We start from the raw sequence: 21,795 nt of genomic DNA on the forward strand, positions 1-21,795 counted from the left end.
CCCCCAAAAAGGGACTCCGTTTCCTACAAGCTTGTTTGTCTGTTATGATCTCAGCATAGAATTACACTTCAAGAGGGGTTTATTCCTTTAAAGATCGGAAAGGACTGTGCTGGTTAAGGAGGATGTGATTAAAGGAAGCTGAGTAACACTAGGAATATCTGCAACAGACGGTGTTCCAACAACAGGATAAAAAAAGCTACATCAACAAGATCTGCATGTTTGGCAAGACAGGTTACCTCTCTGATGCATCTGGTCCATGGACCAAATGCCTGCCTGACTTCTTTCTTTCTTGGTTAGATGCTACATTTGCAAAAGACTTGGAAAAAAAGTCATAGAAAATGGAGAAGAATTCAGGTATCACACAGACATAAACACTTAATAGTGCATTTATTGATTATGTTCTGTACAGGCATATAATAGCAAGCTATAAACCTTTTCTTCTTTTACCTTTTTTTCAGTTGTGAAGAACATATTTACACTGGAGGAAAGGGCAGCCAACTTGAGATACAAACACCCTGCCTCTCCTTCAAAGAATATCTGAGGTATAAATACAAGTATATCTTAAATAATTATCTTCATGCTTTATCTATGTTGGACAATGAAGTGTGAACAAGTCTACAAGTTTACAGCAGAATGGTATGTACAACATACATTTTTTTACATATTTAAAGAAATAAAAAGTATACAAAGAATACACAATTCGCCTACTGACGATAACTATAAATGGCACAATACCAAACACCCTCACCTGGCAATACATTTTACAGTGACATCAGTGGAATGACTGCCAGGGTTTCTAGGCTAAGAGTAAGGTGGTCTTTATTCACTATTGTCCTCCAGATGCAATGGGCAACTGAAGGGCATCAGATCAGGGAAGACCGCCTTATAGTCTAAGGTTAAGCTTCATACATTTGAAACACAAGACATTGGGAAAAGCAGCTAATGGGAGGATTTGACCTAGAACAGCTCCTGCTTCTCTGCCTGCCTCCCCACTCCCCCAGTTTACCTGAAACAGTTCATACCAGTCTATATGTGATTCTGGGTGGTGGTGTCCCTCGTAAGTATTCATTTCTGGGTTTGCATTTATGTCCCATGAGAAGAACATCACAAGGAACACCATCTTCTGAAACACTTGAAACAGATACAAGGAAGCTTCCTAACCTACCGTGCAGACCTTCTCTATGAACCTGTGTAAGCCTGAGTTTTGCATCTACATAACACTGCTTGTAGTTTGAACAAAGAGGAAAAAAAATAGACACACAAGCAACCCAATGGGGCACTAATACAGTTGCAGAACTAGGGAGAACTCTTCCTAATACTCTCAAAATCATCTCAAACAATCTATGAAAAAAAATAATACTGACAATGGTATTTAAGAGCTCCTTCTAAACATGCCACTGTCCCAAGGTTGGGAAAGAAGGCCATGTGGACATTGCACAGGTCTCTTCTGAATGACCAAGATGCGGCAACTGCCAGTTTCACATAAGCTTTGGTTACAACACACATCCTGGCAGTAATTTGCAGCTGTAATAGCTAAGCGAAAGGAGGGCTAAAAGTTACTGGTTTTAGCAGTCACAAACTATTCAAATGGATCTGTACAATGATTTTATTTCAGATACACGGACAAATCACTTTCATTTTATTTCACATCATTCACACCTGACACTGATTCAGTGCATCTCTGCATGAACCGTGCATCTGTCAAAGTATAATTTTTATAATGGGGCACCATAGCAGATTTGGGAAGGGCGGGGGATTAGCTTCACAGCAAGAGACGAAGTCCTGCTTTTGGGCTAGGTTCACCCCTGAATTACAAAACAGCAGTGCTATTTAACAGCATGGTTTACAATGATTTTCTATTCTTCACAACAGCCAATGCATCAGAAGAAAGCACATAGAGGTAGTTCTTGCTTAATGACCATTTGTTTAATGACTGTCTGGAGTTACAACAGTGCTGAAAAACCAGCTTACGACCATTGCAGAATTCCCATGGTCATGTGCTTGCAATTCAGGCACTTGGCAACCATCACACATTTACCACCATCTCAGCATCCTGCGGTCACATGACTGCCATTTTTGACCTTCCCAGCTGGCTTCTGACAAGCAAAATCAATGGGGAACTGCATGATCTCACTTAATGATCATGTGATTTTATTAACGATTGCTGTAGAAATGGTCGTAAAATGGGTCTGGATTTGCTTAATGACCGTATCACTTAGCAACCTAAATTCCGGTCCCAATTATGGTTGTTAAGTGAGCACTATCTGTATAGTCTGAAGCAAGGAGGAAGGACAGCATTTATCTCCTCTGTGCTTTGTTGTTTTTACAGTAAATTCTATCACGAAAACTGTGTCATTCTCTAAAGGTTTTTGAAAAGATTCCTTACTAATATATAATGCATATGAAATTGTTGACAATATTACATGCAAAATAATAATTTGACTCCCCCAAAAAACCACACGACAGTTAATCTATAGCTTTTAGACAGATAAAACAACAACATCCTACATGTATCTTCCTAGATATCTTCATTTATTATTGCTATCCTGGCTGCTCCAGCTTATAGTTCTGGGACGTCCTATAAAAAGTTCATGATAGAACTCTTGATAATTTTAATCTGTTTATTTTAACCTGCAGTTCTTTTTATTATGTCATATAATCTTGTGGCAAGAGTATTCTTTTTTACCCAACTACATTGCTTCTAAATTTGGGGGATATTTTCCTCCAAACCATGTCAATAAATGAGGTTATATGGTTACAGTGGAATGGGATATATGAATATCTTTAACTCCTAAGGGTATCCACTATACTGAATCACTTTAGAACTTCATAAGGTTCCAGTTATGCCGTTTTCCAGTGCTGCCCTTTTCAGCTACTGAAAGCAGTTTCGGCCCTGTTCTCAAACTACAAACATTTATTCCTATGATATTAATTAAACAAAGAAGATTTTTAAGGCTTCTATTTGTATCTTAACAGATGAGTGTCTAGGAAAAAGACTGGGTATAGGAAAAGTGATCTGGGGACCATGTTGGCACTCACACACTGCCTTAACCCAAAGGAGACTTTCCCTGGACATCTGCTGCAGCTGTGGACAACCAAATGCATCCAAGAAAAAACACAGCTTCTTTAAAGGTTAGGTGCTATATGAGTGCCCTTACACACTCCAAATCATCTCTTCCCTTGGAATCCTATATATCAGGATCGCTGCACTGTTATTTCCAAGACATTCAGACCTGGAGAGACTTTCTGGGGCTGCCACTTCATTCACAGTTTTTTGAGATGCTCTTTACAGATTGTTAAGAAAGTACTCCTAATAATAATATGAAGTCCAGCTATGGCAAGCACATGCCCCTATAGGTACCCTCATAAAGAAGCTACGAAAAGCTGTGATTCTGGGAGCTTCCAAACAGGAACACATAAAAATGTTTGCCATACAACAGACACATATTGAAGTATATTTGGCAATTTTAAATAACTTTAAAAAACCCATCAGTTTCAAGTGTTCTGCTTTTCACCATTTTTTGCCCTGCCTGATACAGCCCACATTTTTCAGCTGTTAGATACACACATCAGTAATAAGAACTCATAGGAGTGAAGACTTGAAGCTTGTAATGGTCTCTTGGACCAATAGGATTCTAGGCTGATTCTTTTCCCACACATTAAATTCTTCCCAATTCCTTCCAAGTGTACCAGACACTCTGATTCTACCATTCTGCCCCTTCATACTCCAGTCAACAAGTTAGACAGTCATTCGTATCTCTGCCTTCATGCAAGCCTTCCTTCACTTACTTTAGCGAGAATCCACTGAGGAACACACCAAATCCAGTGGCTGCAACAGTCCCTCAGCAAACAACATACAGATACATACATAAAGCTAACATCATATAGGAATGAACCATTTTCACTATATTCCAGAAATATATTTAAGTCTTAGAGCTTTGCTTCTCAGAAGCAATTCACAGCACCTAAGCAACATTAACCTTACCTTAAAAAAAAAAGTTGCACCATCCAAAATATTCCAGTTAAGACCTACACTATAGGCCTAACACAGACACAAAAGCAGCTTTAAAAATGCATGGGATTGTCACAGAATTTTGATGACAATCTCAGACTCATTCCAGAAAGTTTCTCTTCAGGACAAAACTTAATGGATAGATGATCCATCCTGGGGCAGAAAATCAGTCTTTTCTGAAAACCTCTACATAGGCTGGTGCTGTGCTGGTTCAATTGCTTCATCACCTGGATGTTGCTTCCTTAGTCTCCAGATTCTGATTAATGAAAGAGTCTCTAATCCTCACAACCTCAGCTGCACACAAGTGCCCAAAAGCTTTTGTGTACCAGTCAGGCTTGTGCCCCCTGTTTCAAAGAAAGAAAAGGTACAATTTAGATAATTTCAAATAATGTTTTTTTTTCTGATACTAAACAAGAATGGGAAGCCACTAAGGAAGCCAAGAAGTAATAAGTCTGTAAGGCTGACTCAAGGAACGATGGCTTTTTAGAATTGAGTATATTTCCCCAAAAATCTCCACTTAGGATCTCCAAGGGACCTTTCAAGACCTTGGGAAGGTTGGAATTTGCAAAAAACCGATTAAACCATCTTTTTGTAAGCAAACTTTTTGGCCTGATTTGAAAGCATGTTGTAGGCAGTCATGCAAAATAGCTGCCATGGTAAGCAGGTGAACATGACTAACTGCAAATAAAGAAGGCAGCAGGCAAGGTTGCTGCTTTCCATCTGCTCTTATTCCCAAGAAGTCTACTGCCCTTGCTAAAGGAACACTTACAAAACAATCTCTGAGCTGTCTCTGGCCCCAAATGCATTCTCCAAAAACAGAAGCATGATTCCTGTTCTCTAAACACACACAAGGGATCGAGTTTCTTTAATTCAAAGATTCTAAAAAAAATGTAAACTCAGGCGGTAAGGGAGATTCTTTGGGAGCATTAGTATCAATAAGCCAACAATGCCCATCAGTACTCTAAATTAAAAGTAACTGATTCAAATTAATTTTAATTGGCCTTTCTACCACAGAGTGGACAAACAAATGCTCTTCAGATGTTTGGGAGCTTTAATTTACACAATCCCTTGCCAATGACTATGCCAGAGAATGATGATCTGAAGTGCAAGATATTGGGAGAGCGCCATTGCTTATACTGTCCTACGATATAGCTCTGGGCACTGTAACTTTTCATTCCACGAACACATTATACTGGAGATGGAATTTCCCTGACCAACTTAATGAAGGCAGAGGGCATAATTTACCTTAAATCAATTCGACACATATAGGTGAGTTTGGATTTTCCTACTCCACAAGGTTCAATAAGATACCTGGACAACAGCACATTCCCTCTAATACCAAGGATGGGTGCACGGTCATGGTCCACTGAGAAGCTTAAGAGTGCACATCCTCCCTTAGAGAGATTGGTCCTCCAAGTCCTGTTAGAATCAAGCACAACTTTTGTAAAAATGGATAAGAGTGAAAGGAAGATGAGCAAGTTTATCCAAATGTGTTTTTATTCCCAGTTGTTAAATTTTAAGATAGTGTTTTATGGATACAGTCTTTACCTGAGGATGACATAGTCTCTTGCTGGGTGTGGTGCCATATTGTTTTGTACAAACTGATAAACATCAGTCTGGCTGTCCAAAGTCTCAATTACTTTAGCATCTAAAAGATCCTCATCCCAAAGATGCTGTTCTTTAATGATACGATTTAATACTTCTTCAGGAGCTGCAGGGATTTCAATAATGGATTTCCATAGTCGCAGAGGTGGACCTTCACAAACCTACAAGTACATCATTGCTAAGGAGTTAATCATCTTTATATGACAGTCATGTTCATGAATAATCATTATAGACTACTTGAAAATGGAACTAAATTGACCTCAAAATAAAATATTTATTTATTTATTTATTTATTTAATTTATTTATATTCTATCCCGCTTTTATTATTTTTTTATAAATAACTCAAGGCATCAAACATACCTAGTACTCCTTCCTCCTCCTATTTTCCCCACAACAACAACCCTGTGAGGTGGGTTGGCTGAGAGAGAGTGACTGGCCCAAGGTCATCCAGCCGGCTTTCATGCCTAAGGCAGGACTAGAACTTACAGTCTCCTGGTTTCTGGCCCATTACCTTATGGGGGCATACTTATATACTCTCCATATATCAAAATATCAACACACTTCTGACCGTTCCTTATTACGATGAAAATCTGTGGTTTGCCAGCTTGGCAGAGAACATAATGCATAAAATGATATCAATAACAACCTTATTTAGCAATGTTGGGAGAATCTTTAACATATTTTTGGATTACTTTATATATTTAATGTTTAAGTCACAGGTTGACTCATGACAACCCCAAATCAAAATTTTAGAATCTGCTACAATATAAATTATCCTCCATTTTTCATTCAGTTCTTATACAGTAATGAAGGATGATAGAAAGCTCTTAAATAAACATACCATGTCTTAGGATACATGCATTATACAAGCATCTATTCATTACATGTGGTTACAGAAAGCCAATGCATGACACTGAAGGAATATTGACCATGTAAATTAAATTTTGTCCATTAAAAACTCTGCACTAACACTAGAAAGTAATAGCAATCCTAGATATATATCAACATACCTTTTTATAGGCGAGTTCTGCTTGTTCTGAGGTGGGACAACTGACCCAGCCCTTAAATTTATCCTTGATTTCCTTGAACAAATCATCCACACAGTCCTGGATATAAGAATGATAATTGGCAGACTCCGAGTTGTTAGTTCGTCCCAAGTCCTCTAAGCTGAGGGGTCTAAGGTCTTGTTCTGTATAAGAATTCCGACATCTGCTCATTTCTTCTGGGATCTGAGATTTGGGGAATGGAATAAAGTGGAGTAAACAATTGGAGGTTCACATGATGAGCTAACATTTTGCTTTATTGCCTTTGTTCTGAAGGTGGCTGTAAATAATATTAGGGATAGCAACTGGACAACATCTAATCTCCTCAGAAGAATTATGTAGTTCTTCCATCACTGAAGTGCATGCATGCCTACACACACACACACACACACACACACACACACACAAAGCTAGAAGCCACAAAGTATTTTTAACTGGGAGCAGTGCATATTTTGATTATGCCCATTCTAATTCCTTATGTTGCTTTCCAGCAAAACTAGCTGCCAGATAGGACATTCGGTATCAAAAACAAAATACAACTTACACAGAATACTAATTCAAGATGTTAAAATAAGCAAATAGACAGATATTCACCTGAAAAAGCTTCTTACACTCAGCAATCATGTGGCCTAGGCCTTGGGTTGCAGCCAAGTTCTCATTTAAGTCTTTCTGATCCGGTTTTCCCAGACTCTGTTTCCTCTGCATTACCCTATCAATTAATGAACAAGACTGATCAATAAAAGTGGACCAGAATGCACTAGTCTGTAAACGAACCATTTAAGGAAAAGGCAGGGGCTGCATCTAAAAGCTATTTTTATATCTGACATTCTGCATCTAAGTGTGTTCATCTTCAGCTTCTCTCATGGATCCCTACTTGTCATGGATGGTTTTAGAACTTTCACATATATATTTTGAGTACTGTTCTTTGGCAGTAGAACTAAGAGATGACATATACTATGAGTGATGACATACGGCACCCAGTCTCTGAAATGAGGTGGTTTATAAATCATACCCCTACATAAATAAAATATAATTGCTAGCAGTTAATGATTTTTTAAAAAGAGGAACAGAATCAAGGGAGTTGAAAGGAAAGGCTTCTTTAAAGGTGTAGCAGCCTGCTAGTGATGGAACTTAGGGTAGAACAATATAGAGACTTACCTTGGGGAAGAATTTTCTCTTTTAAGGGTGTTCAAGTGGAAAAGAGAAGGTGCTAAACACACCGCCAGGTTAGTTGGTGTCATCTGGTTTTCTTTCACAGCAGCGGTGACATCACTCAGAAAATACAGAAGAATCTGTAGGACCTCTCTGTTCTCATCTGGTAGAAGCATAATGGCTGCCTTGATTGCTTGGAGACGCTGGTCTTTTGGCACATCTGCACAAAATCAGCAGTCTTCTCATCAACTCATTGATTTTCCACCCATGCAGCATGAATGCATCCCAAAGCAAACTCTTAACTTCAGCTATTTTTGACTTTAGTCTGAAGTGATTTCCTTCAGTGTGCTGCATACCATTCATGGTAAATGAAAGAATTTTCTTTTTTCTTTTTCGTCAACAGCCTAACTGCCCTCAGGTATTTCCTGCTTAGCAAGAGACTTAACAGTAAAACAAAGCTCTTCATGTTCCAGAGTTAAATTTAGAATTTAATTCTGAGAGCTGCAGTCCTGCTAAAAGGTGCAAACCCCCGCACTCAAGGAAGAATGAACCACCGCTAGAACCCACCCACATGACAGAGAGGTCAAGTAAGGCAAGGATGGATGCACAATCCCAGTTCCACCCATGCCAGAGATCATCCAAAAGCATGATCAATGCTGTTTCCATCCCATTCCCTGGTCCAGGGCCGCAACTGGGAGGGGGCAACCAGGGCACGTGCCCCAGGTGCCACGCTGGTGGGGTGCCAAAATGAGTGCTGGGGGGGTGCCAAGATGGGCGCGGAATCCATGTTTCCCTGGGTGACACAGACCCTAGTTGCGGCCCTGCCCTGGTTTGAATCCTAACTGAAAGGGATCCAGGTAATCCGCATCATCCAAGGTCCTCTGAAGCTGTTGAGAAACATTGAGAATTCTCAATCACCTTCCTCAAAAAGGGGAAGTTAGATATTGGACAAAAATTGTCTAGTATTGTGGGGTCCAGCAATGATTCTTGAGAAGGGGGCAAACCAAGGCCTCCTTAAGAGATAAAGGAAAAACCCCCTCACTCAAGGAAGAATTCACCTCCACTAGAACCCACACACACAACACCCCTGGGCTATTTAACAAGTGAGGAGGGGCATGGGTCTAAAGAGCAGGTGGCTGAGCACATAGTCATAAGGATCCTGTCCACTTCCTCAAGTCAAACAAGTTCAAACCACTCCCACGTAACAGGGCAAGACTGCACCCTGGGCATCTCCACAGGACTGTACAAATGCTGCTATCCAACTGAGGGCAAATCCGAGTGATTTTATCTGACAGATGCTGTGCAAATTCCTCAGCATAATCCTGAAGATGAACCTCAGGGCCCCCCTTACCCAGGAGGGTCCAGGTCATCCTAAATAGGGCTGCTGGTCGGCTATCTACAGACGCAATAAGGGTGGAAAAATATTGATTCTTTGCCACCCTTACTACCATGAGGTAGGCCTTAATAGCGGCTCTTACCCATGTTTGATCGAGTTAGTTCCTTGTTGATCTGCAGCGGTGCTCCCGACATCTCATACCCCATTTCATCTCCCTCAGCTCCCCCATAAACCATGGAAAGAGTCAGAATCCATGGGGAGGGAGAGGTCGCATGGGCATGATCTGGTCCAAGGCCTCAGTCTCTTTCTTGTTCCAAGTGATGACCTGGGTCTCAGCTGGATCATGCAGCAGACCACAGGTAGTTCTTGCTTAATGACCATTTGTTTAGTGATGGTTTGGACTTATGACCAGTCCTCACACTTATGACCCTCACAGCATCCCTGCGGTCACAATTTGGGTGTTTGGCAACCGGTTCGCATTCACAACTGTATCAGCATCCCGTGGTCACGTGATCGCCATTTTTGACCTTCCCAGCTGGTTTCTGGCAAGCAAATCAATGGGGAACTGTGTGATTCACTTAATGACCATGTGATTTGCTTAACGACTGCCACAAAATGGTTGTAAAATTGGGTCGGATTCGCTTAACGACCATATCGCTTATTCTGGTCGCAACTGTGATTATTAAGTGAGGACTACCTGCATTAGGAATAATCAGGGCTGTAAATTGTACTGACAAATAAGACAGCAACAGCAGCAGCAGCAGCAACATCCTAGAACAAGGCAATGTCAAACCTCTTCCATGCTGTTACAAGAAAACTACATGGACTACTACCAGAAGTCAAGCTCATTTTAAAGGGGACTTTACTAGTATCTTTGCTGAGTCACATTAGAATAGTAAGGCAGATGCTCCCACCACTTCAACTGCAACTGATATAGGAGTATTTTTTACTTTCTTCAATAGTTTCTCCTCTTAATTAACCAAATATGGGTAGGAGATCAGAGTTTACAATTAAATCTTGCTCCACTTATGCGGCAATTTTTTTCAATATCTTAGATTAAAAGATGATGCCCAACTTGATGCTAAAGGATTGATTTAAGAGAAGGTTAGTGTCACTCAGCATGGCAAAAGATTAATTCACCTCCACCAGTTACTTGGGATGGGAATAGATGAAATAACTGCTGATGCAGGCATTATGAGCAGCATAATTCAATAGGTTGTCTAAAATTTCTGCAGAATCAGTATAATGAGCACTCTGGTCTAGAATTACAAAGTAAGGGAAAATTAAATTGCAGGATACCATTCTGTAGTCAGAGATTGTAAATCAGAGGTAGGCAAATTTTGTTAGCTTTTATTCTGTCTGAGCCCTGTAAGGAGAGGTGGAAATCTGGGAATGGCCAAACTGAAACTATGAACATCAGTGACTTACACTGGTAGATCTGTAAGAAAGTCTCTGAAAGCTTGTTGGTCATGAGTGGTTCTGACAGGTTGCGGAAATACTGCTTCAGCATATCAGCCACATCGTAAGCGGACTGCCCTTCATAATTCATTTTGCCTACTGCATTCTCATTCATTTGTCGCAATGCCTGGATTCTTGATTTGACTCCAGATTTTCGGAAAAGGCCAACCTGTGCGACAAAAGAAAAATGTACATGTTACTCAAAACAGGAACCTGTCCTTGATAACTCTTCTACCCATGGCCCTGGGATTAAATCCAACATCTGGTTTTGTGAGTAAACCAAAAGCCCTTTCCATATTTTGCTACATCAATTCTGATGTGGAAAATCATGTCTGACTGTATTAAATAGTAATACAAACAGCCCAGTCTGGAATCACATCATTCTCTCTTTTTGCCTAGTACACCTGTATAGGAGACGTGAAGAGGCTGGCTGACAATAAAACTGTGTAGGGGATTATAGTCTAATTGTAAATATATTTATTTGACTATCTATACAATTCTCATACACAAACGTAAAGAATGCCACCCCCGCACTTACAGACAACAGAAAATGAACATCTGGAACTGCGGGTAATCTTAATCCTAGACCAGAACGAAGACACTAACCTGATCCAAACAGTTGTTACGAAGGTATCTCATAGCTTGTTGAATGCTCTGAGGAACAGGTTGCCCGGTACGTTGGACGTTAACTATTAGGGGAACTCCAAACACATTTCGGTCTTTATAATCCGGGACTTTTATTCTTTTCATAAACTTTGGCACAGCCCTACAGAAGATCAGAAATAATTTCATGAACAAAGTTGTAAGTGTCTTTATAGTCATCTGTGTTGCTTCTCTCAAATACGCACCATATGCTTCTCTTTCTAATGCTTGGCTGCGGGTTAAAAAATATGCCAGAAAACATTTCACATGATTGAGAATAGCAGCATGGAAAACCTGATTAAGGCACTGAAATTTGTAACATTCTATGTTAAGAAAAAGCCATGGGAAAAATTCCTTTAAAAGTAAGTGTAATATTAGGGAGAAGAGCCATGAGCAGTTTAAAATGTTTTCACAAGTGTTGTTGAAGTAATTACTTGATTAGTATCTGTTTTATACAATTCAATATTTATCTGGAAAAACTATACATTTTATTGTAGTATTATTTAGATTCTGCCTTCTTCCTACATGGCACTCTGGATTTTCTCTGTTATATTTACAATTCTGAATGTAGGATTCCAGGCAAGATCACATCTAGGAACTGCCTGACCAAAGACTTTCAAAAGGAAAGAGTACTTTAGTCAGTGCTGCTGTTATTGTTGTTGTTGTTGTTGTTTGCAATAGGGGTTGCAAATAATAACCTATAACTGCACAGATTTTTCTGATGTGCATTTCAACAAAATTTCAATATTGGCCATACTGGTCAATACATTCCTTACTTGTTTTCAATAATACAGCAGAAGAGCCTTGACAAGCAAGCAAGCAAGCTCTTTGCTTACACCATCACCAGTTGATTCACCTTTGAACTAAAGCTGCAGTCCTATTTTTCATCAGTTGACTGTCTTTCCTTTGAAATCAATCCATTTAATTAGAATATCATTTCCAGCCAATACACCAAAATCAGTCCAGGCCCTTTTTTTTTGGTTGGAAAATGAAATCAATCTTGAATTTTGGGGCCATACCAGAACAAATAAATTGGTGACACCAAAAATGCCTTAAGAGGTAACCAGAAAATGAATCAATTAATATAGCAGTAACTGATTAGTTAATCTGCTAGGTCAAAAGGTATAGGACAAAATGAGGGTGGCCACGACAAAACCAGCAAGAATAAAATACAAAGTAGCAGCCAAAGATCCTTTATCATCTTGCTTTTTCAGGACTCTTAGGAGAAGATGGACACGTGAACAATGAGCTTTTTGTATATTAAATGGTTTGCTTTAGAAAGCCTTCAAACTTGTTCTACCACCCACCAGCTTGTGTCACAGCAGGAAACTGATGTAATACATTGGTGTTTGCCAGAAATAAACTTCATTTCGACAAATGACCTTTTCAGATACAGCCCCCACTTGACCTCCCCCCACATCTTCCTTCTCAACCACCTCTTCTACCCACTTGGGTAACAGGCCTTTCCGTTTGCTTTCAACTATCCAATATATCAGTGCTATTTCACTTAATCATTTAAGAATTTTTAGTTGAGAGCAACAAAAAACGTTCACAACACAGCAGGCCTAGGAATGTCAAAAGCCGAGAAAATTCTAACTCAACGGTATGACTATTTTTAGGTCTATGAATGACTTGTTCACATACAAGCGCCCCACCTCATTTATATTTCCACAGTTTGAAAGAGTGTTATTGATATAAGCATATGCATAGCTTTCATTTTGTTAAAACACACAGTGGTGGAATGTAATGGAAAATGAAACACACACATATTACGATGTTCACTGAGAATCTCAAGCATGCAAGCTGCTCAGCGCTTATTTCTGTCATTCAGGACAAACAACTTCTGTATTTAGCACAGCTCCCATAATAACAGCATTTGAATAGGAAGAGCTTTGATGATAGACTTAAAATACAGTCCTAGACAAAAGTGGGGTGGGAGGGGGGAGAGGAGGAGTCAGTCAGATGTTTAAGTAGCAATTAAATTTGATATTCCCTGCAAACCCCTCCCCTACTCTGTACTTTTGGGTGCCACAAATGGAAGTTATGAAGTAAGTGATTTTTAACAACATTTTTCCTCTGGAGTGTACTATTAACCCAACGGATATAAATGTATTGTATGTATATTCTAATGCAATCCTTAAGGCAGAGGTTAGCAAGGCGGTATCTTTCAAATGTTCTGGATTTTATCAGCCCCAATTTCCATTGCCATTAATAAAAGACTGGGGAACTGTAAATAAAACATCTAGAGAGCATCAACTTGTCCATACCTGTTTTAAGGTAAACTTAATAGGATGATCATGCATTTATCAGCAAGCTGAAGATCATGCAATAGGATACAGAAGGGCTTTATTAACAATCAATGCCCTTCAGTTGTGAAACTCCTCCCCTTTAGATATTTAAAAACCCAATAGACTCCCGGAGCCAATACACTCCCGCCCCTTTACAAAACTCAGTTGGATTTGGCTAGGAATCAAGAGTCAAGAATTAACATTAGGTTCTATTACTTCTAAGTTCTGCCTAGTCACAGGCTTGCCATAGATGCACACAGTTCCTTACCAGCTGAAACCATGTTTGTTGGAAGGTGTGTATTTCTCCAACAGTGCAGTTAATTTCAGGAGGGAATATTTCTGCAGCAGGTTCATCTGTGCAACGGACTGACAGTCAATCTGTAAGGCTGCTGAGCTTAAGCTGGGTCGATGGGAACTCTGAAAACTATGCCACCTCATTCTGTGTCTTTTAAAAAAAAGAAAAACATTGAGTGATTTTGAACCACGTAGATGGGTTTAAGCAAATGGAAAGCCAGAGCAACTGAGTGATTTGGAAAGGTAGCACATTACAGACATGAGTACGAGAATTATTAAGCAACCGTGCTTCAGAATCTGAGATGTTTGTGATACTAGATTTTTTTAAAAAAAAATCAGCTGCATTTGTCCAGAATGTATGGTACTAGAGTTTATTTGAATCACTGGATATTTACTTGAAGATTTACTGTACTTAGACAATGTTTATACTGTGAGAATTTTATCCGCACTGTCCCTGTTGAAATTATGAATGCTATCAAACCAAGTATAGAGAACCTGTTTGATTTTTTTTTACCTGAACACAAACATCTATACAAAGAATTCATGCAGTTGGATCAAAATGTTCCCAGAGGCTTTCGTAACAAAATGGCACAGTGGAGGAAGAGATGTCTAGATGCTATAACAGGGTAATGAACATGAAAACGAACTGGAATAATTTAGATCTGTGTTGCGTTCCGGGTTTCTAAGATAATCCATGACACAGGACTTAATATTAAAAAACAATTTAGCATTCAGTGATAATATAATCAGCAATATAAGCCAGCTATACCGCAACACTGGGGTGATCCTAACTTTTCTTATTCTATGGAAGGTAATTAAGAATTATTCAGTGTCACCTCTAGTAACTGCTCATCTCTGCTTATAGAGTATGTTCTAGTTTAAGGAAAGGCAGTTAATTTCTATATAGCTTCTACATTGTAATATTCAAGCATAAAAATCTTGTAGTTCATGAAAAAAACACTAGTTTGATTATTTTAGAAAAAACAAAACATTATGGCTGTAATTTAAGAATATGCTGCACTATCTTTATCAAGCCAAAAGTATTATGGTGTGGACTACTTCCCACCTAGTAGATGGCTGCTGGCTACAACAATCTGTAACTTTTCACAGAATATGCCTATCTATCTTCTATTTGGAGAACATTAATACTGAAAACTCTTCTTCTCGATGCCTATAACCACTGTATGTTTTAAAATTACTTTTGGAAGACATCTCCCACAGAGGAAAGAAGGATGAACAAGCAGATTTCACTGGAGTGTTTCAAATTACTCTTTTGCCTGCCTTGTCTGTTTATTTAGTAAATATGAAAGGTATTTTAAAATTACTTTTCATTTCAGAAAGTCCTTCAAATAAACTTGAGAGTTATGCATGCCAGGGTACTTAAGTTACTTCTTGACCTTGAAGTTTTCTATCTTCTGGGCTGAAAGGCAGGATAACAATTTTTCTATGTCCACCACCCACATTTGATTAATAATCTGAGTATTAAAATACTTATTTATACACATAAGAACAAGTATTATATATTTTACTCTCATACTTGCTACTCCTCTTAGACTAAAATCTGTGTCCACTGACCTGTTGGAGCGTGTCAGGGATGCCCCCACCCCAGAATCCCTTCTTTCCTGGATTCCTACAGCCTCCTCTGTTTCATTCAATGAATTTCCTGTGCTGTCAAGATCACTGGGCATGGTCCTATCATTGTCCACATCTAGTAGGATTTGCTTGGGAGATAAAGGGCACGGAGAAACTGAGTCTACAGCTGAATCAGAGTCTCCTTCATCAGAAAATTTCTCTGACCATTGGTTCACAATTTTCTGCATGCCTTTGACATGATACAGGATGTCATCAAGCTCAGGAAAGAGGTCCTCATTCTCCAGATCAGCCAGGTTTCCTGTGCTAGAATATAATATAGAACCTGGAACATTGTCATAAATGCTGAGGCGACTGCACATTGAACTGGAGGAGTTGCGTCTCTTTCCTATGCTCATATCTTTGGAGCTGTCAGAACTGTTCTCACGCCGGAGAGAAAGATGTCCATGTCCATGGAAGCTTCCTGTTCTCCAGTTCACTGAACTACTCTTTGATGGACCAAAATTACCATTGGAGAGTGCCTTGGGAAACGTTCCAGGTTTGTGGTCTTCAGGGATGAAAAAGACAGTATCTTCTGCAAAGCAATCCCTGTTTTTAAGGTTTTGTTCCATGACATCATTAAATGTTGATTGGTTGAAAGGATCAAAGCCTTCTAGATACATCCCCACACGCTTATTGTAGGCACCAAGGCTACGTGTCCTTGTGATGGGGCTAGGAGTGCTAACTGCACTGCTTGTCTCTGACTGGCTGCTGCTACTGCTGGTCTGCGTGGAATTGGAAACGCTTCTTTTGCGTACCATGGGAAAATTGATGTGGTTGCCATTGAGAGTGGAGATCTCCACACAATTAAGTTGCCTTAATTTCTCTTCACCCATGCCTTCCTGCAAAATTGGACCACTGATTATCAGGCCAAGCTTTGAAGGAGCTTTACTTTTCCCATGATGAGAGCCTTTTATTTTAAGGCTTTCCATCCTCTTTAACAGGCTCCTTGTTTTGGACCTGGTATTCTTCTCACTTGCTTTCACACTGCAACTGAAACTTGGTAACTCTTTAGTTGAGGGCAAACTGCCTTCATTTTCCACAAGCTTTCCTGAAGAGGTAATGCTAATGACCGAGTTTGTCCTAGTGGTGGCTATATCACTCTGAGAGGTGGCTGGGTGGCTGTGGCTGCTGCTCATACTGTGAATGGAAGCAACCTCATGGTGTTCACTCTGCTCCATCAGCATACTCTCATGACTGGTTGCACTGCTCAGATGAGCCACTTCTGGGGATGTGGAATTCATATCGAGCTTTGGAGGGAAGATGTTGAATTCTTCCAGTCTGGACCACCTCTTGCTGTCCCTCTGGAACATCCACTTTCCACTGATTGCACAAGGCTCATCTTCATCTGAATCTTCACTCTGCAATGAAATAGGGCACACCGAATAAGCACACAATCCCTGCTCAATGGGTTTGGTAAGAGATTACAACCAGCATGGCTGAACTAAGTGGGAATTCCAGGAGTTGATCGGCCTACAAAATTAGGTATACATTTGTTCTTGTGGATCCTATACCTCCTTGCAAATCAGCTCAGCTTAGAACTAAAGGGATTCATTTAGTTTCACTCCATGAAGCATTCCTGCCATTTGGTCCCATCGTCCAGTTATCATATTGTAAGTCCACCGAGTAGTTAGTGGGTTATGTATTTCAGTGAACAAAAGAAAAAAGAGTTATCCATGTGGCATTATTGGGGTCACATTGCCACTAGCTGTTAGCTCATCTGTGAACAATTTAAAGTGCTGGTGATTGTTTATAAAATACTACAGATCTTAGAATATGGGTGTGCCTAACCATACAAACTTGCCCTAACTCTTCAGTTCCCACCACTGCTTGAATCCAGGGCTTTCCAGATTGAGAAATCTCTGAATTGTCCTTCCAAGAAGTCTTAACTTGAAGCTACCCCTGCCTATATAACTCTAGGTTCACTAACGACTACTGTACAAGATCTGTACTGCCCTTGAAAAATCATTCAGAAAACTGGAACTAGTACAAAATGCTTCTGCTAGGTATTGACTCCAATAAGGCAATTGGAATGTATCCTGCCCATTTGTTTGATTTTTATTGGTAGCTTAAGAAAATAAAATAAAATAAATAAATAAATAATCCCCCCCCTGGTATGTGACCTATATACCTTTAGGCAGTGTTTCTCAACCTTAGCAACTTTAAGATGTGTGGACTACACCTCCCAGAATTCCCCAGCCAGCATGGCTGGCTGGGAAATTCTGGGAGTTGACGTCTAGACATCTTAAAGTTGCCAAGGTTGAGAAACACTGCCTTAAGGGATGGCTGGCTAGCTGCCCTCCCTCCCTTCTTCCATATAACAAAATTTCTCACGATAAATTCCATAAAATATACAATCAATCTAATATAACCATATTCATACCATCTTCAATAGGCTCTTGCAATATGGCTTCTGTTCATCACCTGAGCCCCATACCAGTTTCTTTGGTTGAAATCTAGTAGATGGCAACGAAGTATGGAGATGAAGGGTGGGATCAGGCAGTGATTTCTATCCTGTTGAATGTCCTGATCTGACCTTGATGATTTTATGGGTTTGGTCCAGTGTGATTTCTCATTAAAACATCTTTCCTCTTCTTATGAATACATTAAGAGTCCTTCCCTCCCTCTCTCCCTCCCTCCCTCCTTCTTGGTATGTATGAGTAGGTGACTTCGTTGATGTTAGAATTTCTTTGCTTTATTATTGTTCTCTAATTCATTTTGGGGATTTGGTTTTATTGTAGGCATTTGACTAAGGAAACTGCCTTGAATTTCTTTTTGAAAGACTTGAGAGGTTTCCCCCCAGAAAAAACTGGCAACAATTCACCTTAAGCATATACTGGGTTTTGTTTTATCTATTTGCAAAGTATTACAGACTTTTAATGGTTATTTCTGAAATTTTAGTTTTTATTTTATACCATAAAACCACCCAAAGGTTACTACTTCAAAGCTGAATAGAAATAAATAAAAGAAAATAAAAATCTACACGTTTATTTCATCCAGTTTCTGTCTCTCTTTGGATGGATGCAGGAAGGGCATTTCCAGGTCTAATCTATCCAGAAACAGTAATATTTCTGAAGTTTCTACAGAACTGCAAAGAACATCTTTGAGGCTGTCCCATGTATGTGATTGCGGAGCCCATATATCTTGGCTTTTCATCTCAGTAACTTGGATCTAATTAATCCAGCAAACCATATTCAAGCTCACTTGAGAGTAAATGTCAAATGGCATCATTCTGCACAAGCAAGTCTACAGGGGTGATGAAGAGGGAATTGTGTTTTCTCCAAACTTTTCAAACAAATCAATTCCCAGCCCTTTAAGCCAACATGACCAATACATCATCCCACCATTCTGGTATCTATACTAACCTAAAGTTGCTAGTTGGTTAGAAGGTCTGCTCTATTTCTTTTCTGATGGTGATACAATTTGGGCAAAGGAAAGCCATTTTTAAAGTGTGTGTGTATAAGTAAATAGGTATTTGACATATAGAATCTTTTTATAAAATGAAAGGAACTCAGTCAGTCTTCCCCAATCTGGTGGCCTCCCTGGCTCTGCTGGCTAGCCAACCTTTAACTGCTGTAGCTCAGAATACATTTGGGGATACTAAAATGGTGAGCTAAAACGTGCATCCTATTATTTACCCGCCATCCCAAGGATCAGCAGATGTTCCATTAGTCATACTGGATACCACTGAGATCAGTGAAAAATTAGGGCATGTGTAAAACATTCTCCTCAAACCAGTAAAAGCAGGTTTCTCCAACATTAGTCGCTGTTGATAGTTTTCCTCTGCTTATTTGCTACACTAGAGTTATGAGGTGTTCAAATTGTAGCAGCTTAACTCCTTACTCACCTTAAAGGTCTTCCAAGTGTGATTAACGAGACCAAGGAGAGACTGTTGAAGGCTAAGGCCTTGAGGCCTTTCCCCATCTTCTTTTTTCCCCATAACAATATAAAAGGGGTCTTTTCAAGCTTCAAGGAAGGCATTTAAAAGTATTTTCATGGGTTTTGAGAAGCAGACACAGTTGGGAAACTATCAACATTACATTCCAGGTAACCCCCTCTCAGCCCCAATTATTTATTTATAGAGTGACAAAAGAAAGAAGTTTAAAACATGATGATCTGATTACTTTTAAACTAGAAAATCAGAGCACCACTCTCTACAATTGATAAGCTTGGCTTTCCATTTACATATAACAGAGTTTTTTCCTAAGGCGTGGGGGGTGGGGGGTGGGCGGCTATGTGGATGGATGGGTTGGGCCTTTCCTTAGGGCAAAGTTGGTATTATCCCCAAGACCTGCATGAACTTCATTGCCCCCATTGGAAATACCTACACAGTGAAAGGATGAGACTGACAAATGGTGCTGCCCTCATTTATGGTGCATACGACCCATTAAGGACAGAGACAGGTGGATTACCCTGGCTTTGTTTCCCTCCTCTCTTACAAAACAATCACAAACCACTCCCCTAAATGTGGAATGGGGCCAGGGAAGGAGATGAGTTCTGACAGATGGTCAGACCATGAGGTTTTCACACATTTTGCACAAGTGTTTTGTGTGAGCGCATTCAGAGGGAGCCCAGCTCTAGCTCTATCAGCAGATAGTTGGCTTCCCTTTGGACAAGGGCCTAATGTCCCTCCAGAAGAGCACTAAACTGTATTCCAAAGCAGCCTGAACAATGTCCGAAAGACATGGTGTAGTAGCAGAAAGGGAACCAGTTCTCTTACTGCACAGCCCTCTTTCCACCTCCCCTGATGGTCTGCTGCTGTTTGGCAGATCCAGTGTCCAAGTCAGAGATTGGCACAGAGATCTAGCCAAGACAGAGGGAAAGTGGGGTTTGAAAGAAGAGGACTTTCCTGTTGCCTAAACCAGAATGGCCCTGAAAGATAATTCCCAGGGACCAGATGGGAGGGGGCATGTCTGTATTATCCAAAAGTGGCCAATAGTCAACCTGACTGTGCCAGCAACAGAACGTCCTGTGAAGTGTGCCAGTTTGGAACTATGGAAAAACTGCTATCAGGAAAAACAACAATTCCTTTAAAACCAGAACAGCTGCGGCTGAAAATGGATGCAACTATACCTCAGATATCTATCAAAGATTGTCATGTCTGAAGCTGCCCCCAGTTACTATCAAATGCAAGCATTAACAGAACTAGTTCTTGGCAGAGAGGGCTGCTAATTTAGAATGCAGCAGTTCTCCATCAACAACAGGTGGGAAAGCAGTATTTTACAACAAGATTTGTAAATACCAGTTGCCATTCTAGTACCAAAAAGTTTCATACTGAAGGTCAGACTACTTTATACTCTGCCCAGTTAGCATGTAGAAAAACTGAATAACAGTAGCAGGAAAAAGACTTTTCATAACAGATTTTATCAGGCACATTAATGAGTAACATTCATTCTGTTCAGTTTTAACTATTATCTCTATTTGGGCAGAATAAAACTTTGCTGGTGTAGTTTAACAACTGCTGAACATAAGCCTGTGCAAAATAAAACAAAAGTAGCCATCACCGTAAATGTTTGTAAAAAGAAAATGCTAATATTCTACCCACTGCCAACTCCTGCAGCCCTTCTGTTATGGAAATGAAGAACAAAACTTCACACAGATTTTGGAACCAAATTGTGCCTTAACTGATCTTTATGATCCCTTGTCACAAGCTATTTTCACTGAGATGAAAGCTAGAAGAATACCCTTTTGTGTCACCTTGAAAAAACAATCTTATTCAAACCCATATTGATATTTCAAAAATACAAGCCTGACCAAAGAGGTTGATTTTGGCACGTGAACCATATTAACTCTATATAAAAATAATTAACAATATAATCTGATGAATGAGGACTTGAAGGAAGTCTCATTAGGACCCTCCCCTGGTAGGTGGTTTTAGGATTTCGGCATGAGATTGCAAAGGAGATCAATGGGGCTTACTTCTATGTCAACACATACAGTTCTGGCTTACAAGAACATTTATCAGGGTCATTCCCATCAATTATTTACACTATTGCAATAGCTTTGTCAAACACACTTACCCGTTTCCTACGTGTACTGATTTCTAGTTTCATCATTGCACACTTGTTTAAAGTATTTAAACGCCTATAGAGGAAATAAAAAAACACAAACACAATTAAAAGTAAACATGTCCTTCTGTGCTACCTCCTCTTCTGACTAAAGGATTATTGGAGATGCTCTCGCTAAGCTTATTTACATAGAAATGAGTGAAAGAAGAACCTCAAAAATAACACTCATGTTTAATTAACTCCATGCTACATCAGCTGGATACCAGATTATGTGGAGGGGGCGGCACAGAGAGGCCAGAAACAGAAGCACCTTTGCTAAATCAGCTC

General features: G+C 39.7%; 1 protein-coding gene across 3 annotated transcripts in view; it reads right to left on the reverse strand.

Annotated features, from left to right (window-relative positions):
* Window positions 1-357: 357 nt before the first annotated feature.
* DLC1 (DLC1 Rho GTPase activating protein) overlaps window positions 358-21,795 on the reverse strand; it is a 283,634-nt gene continuing 262,196 nt past the window's right edge. For all 3 annotated transcript variants that reach the window (XM_063310381.1, XM_063310382.1, XM_063310383.1), the window contains 11 exons: window positions 21,481-21,544; window positions 15,407-16,821; window positions 13,806-13,982; window positions 11,214-11,373; window positions 10,578-10,776; window positions 7,820-8,033; window positions 7,256-7,370; window positions 6,629-6,847; window positions 5,561-5,778; window positions 5,258-5,431; window positions 358-4,356 (listed from right to left, as the gene is read on the reverse strand). In XM_063310381.1, coding sequence (XP_063166451.1) covers window positions 4,236-4,356; window positions 5,258-5,431; window positions 5,561-5,778; window positions 6,629-6,847; window positions 7,256-7,370; window positions 7,820-8,033; window positions 10,578-10,776; window positions 11,214-11,373; window positions 13,806-13,982; window positions 15,407-16,821; window positions 21,481-21,544 — 3,076 coding nt within the window. In that variant the 3' untranslated portion in view covers window positions 358-4,235. The remainder of the gene's footprint in view (window positions 4,357-5,257; window positions 5,432-5,560; window positions 5,779-6,628; window positions 6,848-7,255; window positions 7,371-7,819; window positions 8,034-10,577; window positions 10,777-11,213; window positions 11,374-13,805; window positions 13,983-15,406; window positions 16,822-21,480; window positions 21,545-21,795) is intronic.

Source organism: Candoia aspera, chromosome 8, assembly GCF_035149785.1.
Source record: "Candoia aspera isolate rCanAsp1 chromosome 8, rCanAsp1.hap2, whole genome shotgun sequence".
NCBI lineage: Eukaryota > Metazoa > Chordata > Lepidosauria > Squamata > Boidae > Candoia > Candoia aspera.